The 12,391-nt window shown below is 40.0% G+C and overlaps 1 protein-coding gene across 1 annotated transcript; it reads left to right on the top strand.

The window, feature by feature from the left end:
* Window positions 1–607: 607 nt before the first annotated feature.
* Window positions 608–4,455, top strand: LOC143134268 (uncharacterized). The gene is made up of 11 exons (XM_076294487.1): window positions 608–865; window positions 955–1,275; window positions 1,383–1,437; window positions 1,530–1,573; window positions 1,694–1,745; window positions 2,245–2,333; window positions 3,485–3,525; window positions 3,627–3,695; window positions 3,805–3,873; window positions 4,026–4,086; window positions 4,196–4,455. Exons 1-10 carry the CDS (start codon window positions 679–681, stop codon window positions 4,083–4,085), a joined length of 987 nt encoding a protein of 328 aa, XP_076150602.1. The 5' UTR covers window positions 608–678; the 3' UTR covers window position 4,086; window positions 4,196–4,455.
* Window positions 4,456–12,391: the final 7,936 nt, after the last annotated feature.

The raw sequence follows: 12,391 nt of genomic DNA, 5'->3' as shown, positions 1-12,391 counted from the left end.
AGTTGTATTATTCCACTACTTCAGCAGATCGCCTTGACCATGTCTACGAGCCTAAATGCATTGCGTTGTATTGAATGTGTGAGTTGCAGCCTTTGACAGTTAAACATGTATACCTAATAAAGTCCCTGGTGAGTGTAGTTTTGTTCATTTTTATACAAATACTAAATTTATGTTCACAGTGAATAAGTATGGCAGCAAAAAAATAAAAAGTGGTACAAAAGAAGATCCAATAGAGGGTGGTTGGTGTTAAAGACAAGACCACAGCTAAAAATAAAGATGAGCATGCAATGTTGTTGCTTTACAGAGATACAGTAGAGGAAGTAGGACAGATTGGCAGTTCTGCCCAAACAAGCAAACACGATGGACGCTCTGAAGGTGCTGTCACTGTTAATGCTTTTCCATTTAGCTAAGTCAGTCATCATCTATCAGTGTGTTTAGGATGATAAAATTAGAGTTATGACCAATTGAGTTTGTACACATTGAACAACATAAAACATTGTATAAACCAACATTGTATAAATGTCATCACCAGAAACTGGATGCTATGAAGGCTTAAAGACAAACAAATTAACAGTTAAATCAGGGGAGTCTATCACAATGACATGTGGGTATGACCGTTCATTCAAATATCACAAGAAATACTGGTGTTACAGATCTGCTTTGTACTACTGTAACATCATGGCAACTGCCAATAGCACCAAAGGCAAAGTGACAGTGACCGATTACCCTGAATATAATTTCTTTACTGTGACTATGAGAAACATGCAGCCATCCACAAACTACACAAATTTCTGGTGTGCAATGTCGCTGACTGAAACATCACCCTATGATGACATGAAGGAGCTTTCAATAAAGTATCAGTCTGGTAAGACATACTGCCACTGTGAGGTTACCTAAGTATATTTCATGCTTTACAGGTTGATTCTCATTTATATTTTGATTCACATTTTTCAGATCCTGATCTGTCTGTACAGAGAAGTGAAGTGTCTGGTGAGGCAGGAGGAGATGTGAGTGTTCTGTGTCGCTATAGTGCCCGATACAGAAGAGAGAAGAAGAGATGGTGCCGTTTGAGAGATCAGAGGTGTTCATCTGTGGGGGGGTTCAGGTCCCCTGCTGATCCAAACGAGGGATGGGACCCCCAGATGAGGGATGATGAGTCTGGAACTCTGAGTGTTGAGATGGTGGGGATGAAGCAGACAGACTCAGGCTGGTACTGGTGTGAGGTGGGAGATCTGCAGAGAGCCGTTTACCTCAACATCACACAAAAACCTGCAAGTATGTTTACATCTTAGTTCATGAACAATTAAAGTCCTTAACTAGTTTAACAGTAAATAGAGTTATTTAAGCTGTTTCTGTTGCTTGTGCCTTTTCTCTTATTCTAGTTTCCATTCCAAACACAACTAACCGCAACAGCCATGGTCATACCAATGATGTTAAGTAAGTTAACTAAGACCTATAATTATCCTTGATAAATAATTTCAGACTTGTCATTTTTGTGACTTTTCTATATGCACGACTGATTGCCACAGCTCTTCTGAAACAACAAAGGGAATCACAGGAAGGAGGAATAACAGTAAGATTCTTTATTTCACAATTATATTTGGCCATTAAAATGTAAAGTGTAATTTTTGATGACATGTAAAACAAACAGCTCAGTGTAAAAGTTAAATCCAATTTTATAAATCATTTTCAGATTGGGTCACTAACGCAACTGTAGACAACAACAAGGTCAAGGTGTTCTCAGAGTGAGTGTTTTCATGTAATCATTTAATACTACCACCATCCCAAACTGTACAATTGTATTCAGAACATGTTGTTATGATAACCTTGTAGGATCCAGAACTAATAAATCAGATTCAGAACATTCAAATGTTTTCTCATGGGAGAAATTTGTGAGCTGTAAATTTAATTTTAATAGAGAAGGAATGCAGGGCATAGGTATTGAATTGCCTCAAGATAGAAAGAAAACTGAATATCTTATATGTTTCCAAAATGTTTACAGTATGTTTACAGTTTTCTTTTGGGCACCAATTCATTAACCTCTATCTATGTATCAGTATAGAAACTTGATTGTGACTGCCACTATCATTATACAATATTCCTAAGCCTTAAATTATCTTAAATTATCTGCCATATCAAAGAAAATCACTTTCAGCCAAAAATTAAAGTCTGTGTGTGTGTGTTTGTGTGTAATTCAATATTCAATATTTTCATAAGATTTTAAACATGTTTATTTTGTGTTAGGCATGTGACCTTACCTGTTCTAATCGGGGTTGCTGGATTGCTATTGCTACTGGTTGCTGTGGTTGGCTTGGTATTCTGTAAAACTTGTGGTAAGTTAATTTTCTCCTCTCTAAAACAGAGCCGATGGTTTTAGTCTGGTATGATTGGCTTAGCCATTTCCAAGGCTGTTGTAAAACACTGCAAATGTAGAGCCAATAGCTGGTATCCAAAAGACAAAAACTAAACTAGAAGACACACATTCCCCAGACTATATTGTTCTCCTTCATTTAGAAAGCATTGGTGTTCATTAACTCAAGTTACAGTAATAAGACTCAACCGAATTAGCACACAATTCTCCAGTTGGAAACAATGAAGGTCAAAGTTGTTCACACACCAATCAGACAGATCAAAGTGGCAAGTGTCTGTGAGTGTGTATGTGAGTATGTGCAAGTGAGTGTGTATGTTTTTTCGAGAGCTTTTGTGTTATGTCTAAAAGCAAAGTTTGTCTAGCAAAGTCAGCTAGATTTAATAGTTTTGAGGAGAGTAGTCTGTAGATTTTTGACTCCATTAGCCAACATCTTCAAAAAGCATCGGAAAAAACTACAAGTGTGAATCTCTCAAGTAACGTTCACACATTCACAAACAAGTGGCATTTAAGTGGCATTATACACTGTGTATAACGTGTAATGCAATATATTTCTAAAATGAGACACAACACCGTTGTTTGCTGCTGTCTGATATTAAAAACTGAGACAGGATGCAGTTGTCTGCAGCTGTGAGAAGATTCACACCAAGTACTTCACTCTGCGTCATAGGGGTTGTTGGTGGCAAATAACGATCTAATCACATATTTAGATCCTCAGCATTCTTCTTGCGTACTGCTGAATGACAGTGATAATATTGGTCTGAGCTTAATACAGAATCACCTCTCATGATCTTGCCCTGGGACTCAAGAACCAGGTTCATGTGTTTTGCCCTGTTTTCTGTTGACTGCCCTAGTGTCATTCCTTGCTGCAATATTGCATTTGATTCATGTTTCATGCCATATACCCATGTGGTGCTTCCTTGTGTTTTTTGTCAAAGTCTTTGCTAGATTCTTGCCAAGCGTATGAGGGCTCAACTTATGTCAAAGCGTCATTTTCGTTTTATACCTTCTAGTCTGGCATTGGCTATAATGGATGTGTGTACATTTGCAATGTTACAGTGAGCACTATGATCATGTAGTTGGTCACTGTTGGTATAACAGCTTTCGTCTCTCAAGCAGGGAGGAATAGGTCACCAAGAGAGAAAAACAACCTGACAGTAAGTTGAAATAGAACTTAACGTTATGTATGACCTTTTCCTGAAGTATCAACAATGAAAACATGGTCGCTCTCCCTCTCTCTCTCTCAACAAACCCTCAGCCTGAGGATAGCCTGACATATAGCACTGTGGCCTTAAAGGAAAGAAGCAACAACCACAAACAACCCCAGGTTTCTCATATTCCAGACAAACAAAATTATGTTGATGGCATGTTGATGGGCTATTCGTTTTTGTGCAATATGAATACCTTATGTTGTTGTTTCTAATTCATATCTGCAGGGTTCCGCAGCATCTCTATCCACTGACCACCCTAATGTGACCCACTGCCACAAGCCCAGTTCTACAGAGGTAAGACCACAATCCCAGCAGCATAATAATGTAATTATACTGTGAGTGTGAGTAATGTTGTTCAGTGAACACCAAAGCACTTTGGCCCCTGTTTTCTATGGAAAGATCCTCCATGTTAAAGCTGAGTTGTGATATCTAACTCCTCCCCCCAGCCTCTGGACACTGCTGGTGCTGCTGATGTGGTTTACAGTGCTGTATCAAGAGTGCAATGAGGTTAGTGACCCATTTTGAGAAAAAGGAAGATTAATCTGGTCTTGTTGCTACTTTATGTGTTGCCTGTACAGCTGCTGTATACATGACTGACATCTTGTTCCTCTTTTAGGGGTGTTATTACCAAAACTGCTCAGCAGGGGGTGATCAGCTCTCAAGTCTAAGATGTTGGGGGCCACAAAGTAGGCCTACACAGAAGATGCCAAAGATTTAGGCCTACTGTTAAACTTTAGTCCGGACTTCACAGTAAAGTGAAGTGACATGCTTTAGGGATTGTTTTGGAATAGCTGTATGTTCTGTAAAGTCCAGAGTATTATATATAGGCTAGTGCTTTACCCTTTTGGGTTACACTTTACTTGACAGTGTCGACATAAGAGTGACATGACACTGTCATGAACATGTCATAAACAAGTCACAAACGTTTATGACATAACACTTCTGTTATTAAGTGTCATTCGGTTTTTGTCATAACAAGTTAGGGTTAGGTTTAGGGTTAGGTTTAGAGTTAGGATTAGGGTTAGAGGTTAGGATTAAGGTTAGGGTTAGGAAATTAGAATTAAAATTAGTTTTGGTGAGTGGTTGTTTTGACCATTATGCACTGGCCAGTTGTCCCCGCCCCACTAATCCCATCTAAAAGTCAAATAAAATAAAATAAATTATAATAAAATAAAAGTTAAAAAGAAGATAAAAGAGAGGAGCTGTAAAAAAGACACAGAGTGGTTTAAAACTTTAATTTAATTTTTCATTAAGACCTTGTGGGTGTAGTGTTTGAAGTTTTCAAATCCACAATCTCTCTGCTCTTTTTCTCTGTAAAATTGTCCAGCCTGGGTTCCCTTCAAGGCCACAGACCCTCAAATGTGTGATGGTGTGTGTCTGGAAGTGTGTGACAAGATAAGTGTTGAGTGTATTTTTGTGTATGTTGTGCAGATGTTGTTTGAGGCGTATGCGTAGTGTATGTCCAGTTTCCCCGATGTATAACATGTGACAGTGAGTGCAGGTGATAACATAAACTAAATTGGGAGTGTCTAAATTTAATGGGTTAGTGGGTGCAGAACAGTGACTATGGATATTAGTGATAAATAAGTGAGGGGTGAAATGTAGGTTTTCTTTAGGGGGTGGGGGTTGTAAGTGCCGGGTGAAGGTGGTGCGTATGAGGAGGTCTTTGAGGTTTTTATTGCGTCTATATGCGGAGATGAGTGTGTGGTGTTGGAAGGTGGGGTGTGTTGTTTGGTGTGTGAGTAGGTGCCAAGTGTTGTTTCAGTGTGTGGTGAAGGTGTTGTATGCCGTGTGAGTAGGTGCCAATAAGGGGCAGGAGATGGGGTGGGTCAGGGTTGGGGTTAGGAAGAGGGTTGGGGTTAGGGTTAGGAAGAGGGTTGGGGTTAGGGTTAGGAAAAGGGTTAGGGTTAAGGTTAGGAAAAGGGTTTGGGTTAGAGTCAGGGTTAAGGTTAGGAAAAGGGTTGGGATTAGGATCTGGGTCTGGGTTGGGGTCCGGGTTGGGGTTAAGAGGAAGGTCTGGTGTGGGAGTGGATGATGGGCAAGTGTTTGGGGTGTATGAGTGAGTGGGAGCAAGGCCGGCCAGAGTCAAGTGTTTGATGTGGCGGAGGAAACGTTTAGAGTAGTGCCTCTTACGGAGGGCTTGAAATAGTTGTTGTATGGCATGGTGAAGGTCTGTGGGAAAGGAGCAGATGCGATGAAAGCGGATTATTTGTGATTTAACTATGGATCTAAACGTGTGTTTGGGGTGATTACTGTGCTTGTGCAAAAGTGAGTGAGTGTCTGTGGGTTTAAAATAAACTTTGGAACTGAAAGTTTTTTGTGTGTCGGTGAAACGGGGGTGAAAAAGATGGTGGTGTCTAGAAAATTAATCTGGTGTGGGTCAATAGTGGCCTTAAGTGAGATGGATGGGTGATGTGAGTTTAAGGTGTCTAAAAAAGTGTTGAAATCCTGTAGGGGGTGTGGCCAAGCTCCAATGATGTCATCCAGAAACCGAAAATAAAAAGTGGGTTGAAGGGGGCACTTGGCTAGGGCGGCCTGCTCCCACTCACTCATGTAGATGTTGGCGTAGGAAGGTGCAAAGCGTTGACCCATGGCAGTCCCGTGTACTTGTAGGTAAAGTTTATTGTCAAAGTTAAAATCATTGTGAGTGAGACAGATTTCTAAAAGTTGCAGGAGGATGGTGTCCGGTCTGTGAGGGTCTGTTAAAAAGTGTTTTGAACTGCTTGTAATCCGGCGGGGGTGTTGATATTGGTGTAAAGGCTATCTACGTCTAAGGTGAAGAGGTGAGTGTGGTGTGGGACTGCCATGGGTCGAAGCCTGGTGAGGAAGTGGTATGTATCCTTGAGGTAGGAGGGGTGTCTGTTGGAAAGGTGGTTAGGGTTAGATTTCATGTGTCATGACAGTGTCATGTGTTCTATGTTGTTTTAATATTAAATATCATGATTATGATATACATTATGTTGTTTGAATATGAAATGATTATGATGCATTATGTTGTTATGAATGTATATGTCTTGTATGTATGGTAGCCCACTCTACCATATCATCCTTTGTTAGAATGAGTTAAAGGTGCAGTCAGTGATTGTGCAGGAAGTCGCGTTTGTTTATGTTTATGTCAATGCTTTTGTCAAAAACAATGTACATTAGGCCAGGGGTCCCCAACCTTTTATGTACCATGGACCGGTTTGATTCCCATTTTTTTTTCACAGACCGGTGGGGTTCGGGGGTTCCATGTTCCGTGTTGTGCATGCATTACTTGAAAAGAACTAGCTCCAGTTATGTATGAACAGTGAAGGTAAAGAACTCGTAAAAATGTGAAAAACGTGAACTTGAAGAAGTGAAAATATGAACTATGAAAATTGAACAACTTGAAGCTACATCTATCATGTGTGAACATGCTTAACAAAATATGGTAGCAAAACATGGGAACTAAACGTGCATTACGAATATAATCAGTGGGAGCCCTGTGCTCCATCTGGGGGTGATGGAAGACAGTGACACCCTCAGTGTGTTTGAAATGTCCAGTCGATTGCGCAATTTGGTCTTAGTTGCAGTCATTGCCGAAAACCTGGCCTCGCATAGATACGTGGTGGGAAATGGTAGCAACGTTTTCAGCGCTTTTACGGCTATCTCGGGATATTCTGCTTTGGTTTTCATCCAAAAACCCGCCAGAGAGGTTTCCTCGTAGCCTACACACTCTTAAGACCACCGTCATTTGCAATTTCGATCAACTGCTCTTCCTCCGGCGCTGACAAGTTAGGACTATTCGGGATATTGACAAATGGGTTGCGGACCCACTCATTGGTTTGCCGTGGATCTTTAGAGGATGGGAAGTAACGCTCAAACTCATTTGAAAGCGCAACAAGGTGATCGCGCACCAGCTGCGAGAGAAAGGGCCCTGCCTCAGTCTCTCCCAAAACCCCCATACTGTTTGGAACATATTAAATACACCCTGATCCACTCGTCGTACCCACAAATCAAGCTTGGCTTTAAATGCAGCGACTTTATCTGCCAGTTTAAAGACAGTCGTCATTCTCCCCTGCTGTGACAGGTTGAGGTCATAAGCAACCCGAATATGTCACACAGGTAAGCGAGTTTTGACACCCAGCCCTCATCACTAAAATATGCAGCTAACAGTGACTTTTTTTCTGTAAGAAATCTCTGCAGCGGCTCTCGCAACTCAAACACTATGGCCAGTGACCTGCAACCAACCAACTTGGATAGCGTACCACGGTGACCCATTCACCCTCTCTAACAACTGTGCCTCAATATCCTCTGACATATCATCAATTCGCCTATGGACGAATAAAGCATAAAGTGTGTGTCATGAACTAGCTCACCATGATTACAGTTTGGGTATTTTGATATGGGTACCTGTACTTCTTGAGTAGCCTACTAGAAAGGCAGACCTCCGCCATGGCCATGTAACTCTGGTTTATGCAAATCAAACCAAAGAATCTCACAGTTGGCATTCACTCATCCACCAAAGATTAGACAATGGGAATGGTTTCTCAACAGTCCTGAGTGAGTTACCATACATTTCTGACCACTTGTTGGCTGCTTTTCGTTCACTCAGGTTAATTGAGAGGCATTCCAGGTGACTATTTCATGGAGTTGGCTATGATGATACCAATTGAGCATAAAGAAGTCATGAATCTAAATGAGGCTTTTTTAAGGATGTAATACATGAAACATATTTAGTTTTTAACAGAAGAAAACAAAGCATGTTTCATGAATCTAATTCTTTAATTGTGCCTCTGTCTAACTTCATGTCTGCTTTGCACACTAAATTCTTTTTCTTAATAGGAAGGAGGCATTGATCGGTGTTTCTGTGATATTTGGATTGCTCTTGTTACTGGCAGTCGTTGGAGCAGTAGCATGGAGGGAGATGAACAAACAAAGTTAGCATCTCTTCTGTTTTCATACGTTTGCAACCACATTTCCTTATTTAGACTGTTAAAATGTTGAAAATGTGGTTATTTTTCTCTATTTCTCACAGGAGCTGACATGAATATACCAACCCCTGCCAGGCACAGAGTGAGTACTGCAACAGGCTTTAGATTCTGATCAGGAAGTAAAACTGAATATTGATTTGTGGTTGTAGGTTTCTGGGAGGTGCAGAGTCTTTAAGCATATGCATTTCCTATTCTTCATATCCTTTCATCGCTCTTTTGAAAATGAATCCCCTTCAGTTGCTTTGGTGGAGACCATTAAATTAACATTTATGTTATTGACTGTTATTATTTTAAATCCTTTTGTTGGATGACAGGCCGGTACTGAAGTTGAATACAATTCAGTTTTTTTCAAGAGAAGAAACGACAAATACAGTCTGGATCAGGTATATAATATCACATACTCTAAATGTAGGCTATTATTCAACACAGCAGTGATATGGTAGAGACAAGTCTGGTTACTGAGAAGAGCCTATCTACTTCTCTAAAATCCTAATTAAGTATAGAGGATCTGCATGCTTTGATCAGATATGCTGTTAAGGCCATCCCATGAAGCACAGTCAGCTAACATCTGATGTGTGCAAAATATGTTGTGAACCTGAGACTTTTTTTTGGTACTGTATAAACAGAAATATTCAGACACCTGCCATTACGCCCAAGAACTTCAATGGCATTCCACTCTCAATCAATAGATATTAATATAGAGCAGTAAATGTAAAAGCTTCCTCTGTCTTGGGAAGAATTTCCACAAGATTTTAGAGTGTCTGAAAGATTTTGGAAGGTCTGTGGTAGTGTTAATTTCGTCAGGCGAGACTAAATATATTCGCCAACAACCTTTTTTTCATGACTGAGACAAGACGATGACGAGACTGCACCAGTGTCCTGAAACACTGACTAAGATTATATTAACATGCATTATTGTTGACGGGAAAAAAAAGACTAAAATATTTTGCATGAAATAAAAACTAAGATAAAATCTCTCTTCATTTTCGTCTACAAAATTAGTTCATGAGAGTAGTCCAGCACCAGTGCTTCACCTCACAGATGCTTTTCTGGATGAATAGGCAAACAATCTCACAGACCCGCCAAAAGTTTGCAGAAAGCTTTTCCAGTAGAGTGAAGGCTCTTATAGCTGCGAAGGGGGGCCAATTTCATATTAACGTCTAAGGATTTAGAATGGAATGTCACTGAAGTTCCTGTGGATGGCATGACGGCAGGTGTCCAAATACTTTTGGCCATGGTGTATATCATACATGATGCTTGCTTGTTTGTGTGACTGTTTCACAGCCCCACTGCTCTCCAGTAGAAGATGATCACATAATCTACAGTTCTGCTGTGAATTGAGTAAGACTACTTGTACTTACACTAAATGCACTGGACACTTATTTTCACTCAGTTCAAACTTGAGGGTTTTAAAGTAATAGTTGAATCATTGTAGACTCATTTCACATATTTGGGCATACCATTTCAAAAAACCTTGGTCAAACCAAGGCAAAATGTTTCCTGATTTTATATCTCTCTTCTGGTAAGGTTCTACGCTGAGTTTGTCCCAGACAAATGAAATGGGAAGAAAAGATTGACACCCATAGAGCCAAAGGGTTGACAACAACATGTGGGTTTTTTTCCAGTTCTCCACTGCAGCTGGCATCCTTGTCCTCCATCCTTAAACCCATATCCAAGTTCAAAGTCATATATAGAAAAATGTAAGCATGCACATCTGGTTGATATAAATTATTTTCTGTTTTTTAATCATTATCATTTCTGTTCTGTTTTCTGTTTCTGTAAAATAGAAAATGTATAGAGTGTATGTTGTAAATAGAGGAGTTAAGGCACTAAAGGTGGGCATGTAGTGTCCCACACACATACACACACACACACAAACAAATACACACACACAAACACACACATACATAACTATCGCCCACTGGTGTAGCCGTAGGCCTGGATCATTTCAGTCAAATTGGAGAAATATATTCAGAACCACACACACTCAGGGACTAAACAACGCTGTTCATTATTCAGAGGCACAATTGTGGAGAAAAACAAAACAAAAAGTAAAAGTGGATGACCACATATTTGCATCATAATAACCAAATAACCATGGCCACCATCAACATTACAGCCAGCCAGTGCTCAGTTGGCTTCGACTGCATTCTCCCTAAGCTATCATCTGACTGACTGTAATATATTGTTTAGTTGTATTATGTAAAAGTATTATTTCTTAGTGTGTATATTTCAGTATTAAAGGAATTATCCGGAGTAAAATGCACTTTAGATCAATTTACGGATGATTGGGAGTACATACGTTGAGTTGACATCAAAATCATGTCATTTGGATGTGTTTTGAGAAAGTTCGATTTTACCGTTTTTAGTCAAAACTCGTTAGCCTGGAAGTGACCAGGGCAAGTCATTTCGCCGCTACAAACGCTATTTTTATACCTCTTCTACAGTTCCAAACAATATTACACTTACGTGGTAGTGAGTAGAGGGTCCCTAAAGCCAAACACATCCGAATGACATGATTTTGATGTCAACTCAACGTATGTACTCCCAATCATCCGTAAATTGATCTAAAGTGCATTTTACTCCGAATAATTCCTTTAAGGTGTTTGCACACACTGAAAGGTCATAGCTGTTATATAGAAATGTTATATAGAAAATGTCATGATCATAACACAGGACAATATTGAACAAAGGGAATTACATAAATATGTTACAACCCTGTGGAAGCTGTTTTCAGAAGTGTTGACTGGAAACAAAGGATAACATTGATATGAAAAATGCATGAAATGAATATGATAATACAATTCTGTCCCAGTTATGATATCAAATTCTACATTCTAATAAAAGGCAATATGATTATGGTAGTCCTAATCTTTAAATGTGCAGTGAGATGTGTGAGTGTGCGGAGAGAGAGGCAGAGAGCTGCAAAGCTGCTGCTGTTGTTTACAATGGAGACCTGCTCAGATTACCCATTTCACTGCATTAACAATGACAAGAGAACCCGTGGAGTCCAGCCCACCCACCACCAACCCCTCTGTATCTAACGCTGGGTCACATCCAGTCTCTCATACAATGCAGACACAGCTGAAGAGAATGCTCATTCTATGCTCTACCTGTTCCTGTTGCCTTTAGCACTCAGCCCCATGGTTTTCATGGTTGGTGATGGTCCGTGCAGTTCAGTGTTATTTATTGATATTCCCTCATGAACTGACTGACTGTGTGTCTTGTCTCAAAGCGTTTTGCAGAGCCTAAAGAGGCAGACGGTGAGAGCAGAAAAGGAGGGACTCTTATAGACCCTTTCAACAATAAAAACAAAAACAATGCTTGAACGTTCTATTTGGTTCCCAATCTACTTCCTCTGCATTAAGATAACATATGAAATGTTAAAACGGAAGCCTTGTGGGGCCAACTATGATGCTGATAATGGAACTCTCTTGAAATGGTCTATTAGGCAAACAAGAAGGAAAGGGAAGGAACAGGGACCCACTGTATGTGTCAGGCACTGGTGTCATATCACCTCTGAGCACAACAGATGCATATAGGTACACACACACACACACACAAGGCATGCACATGCACACACACAATCCTGTGTGAATAAATGTGCATTTTATTAGGATAAAATAGAGGAAAGACAACTGCCAGACATAGACAATGGAGTAAGTTGCAACATAAATTAATTAATTGAATAAATAAAAAAGAACACTCTCTGGAGCACTGAAATGTCTGAAACTGCTAATACAGCTTGCCCTGAAGCGACTTGGCACTCGTATTTTTTTTTTTCAGATTTTTTTTTATTCAACTCTGCACAGCGCCGGTAAGGTGTGCCAAACAGAAAATGAGGCACATTCGTCCTC

Source organism: Alosa pseudoharengus, unplaced genomic scaffold, assembly GCF_046254945.1.
Source record: "Alosa pseudoharengus isolate Yale_2024_CS ecotype anadromous, Long Island Sound unplaced genomic scaffold, YU_APseudo_1.1 YU_APseudo_1.1_scf_2, whole genome shotgun sequence".
In the NCBI taxonomy this organism is placed as follows: domain Eukaryota; kingdom Metazoa; phylum Chordata; class Actinopteri; order Clupeiformes; family Clupeidae; genus Alosa; species Alosa pseudoharengus.
This window is presented reverse-complemented; position numbering and strand designations above follow the sequence as displayed.

Coding starts and splice junctions, on each gene's coding strand:
- LOC143134268 (XM_076294487.1), top strand. CDS start 679: ATGGCAACTGCCAATAGCACCAAAGGCAAAGTGACAGTGACCGATTAC. Junction 1,276..1,382: donor CATCACACAAAAACCTGCAA/GTATGTTTACAT, acceptor CTCTTATTCTAG/TTTCCATTCCAAACACAACT. Junction 3,526..3,626: donor GAGAGAAAAACAACCTGACA/GTAAGTTGAAAT, acceptor ACAAACCCTCAG/CCTGAGGATAGCCTGACATA.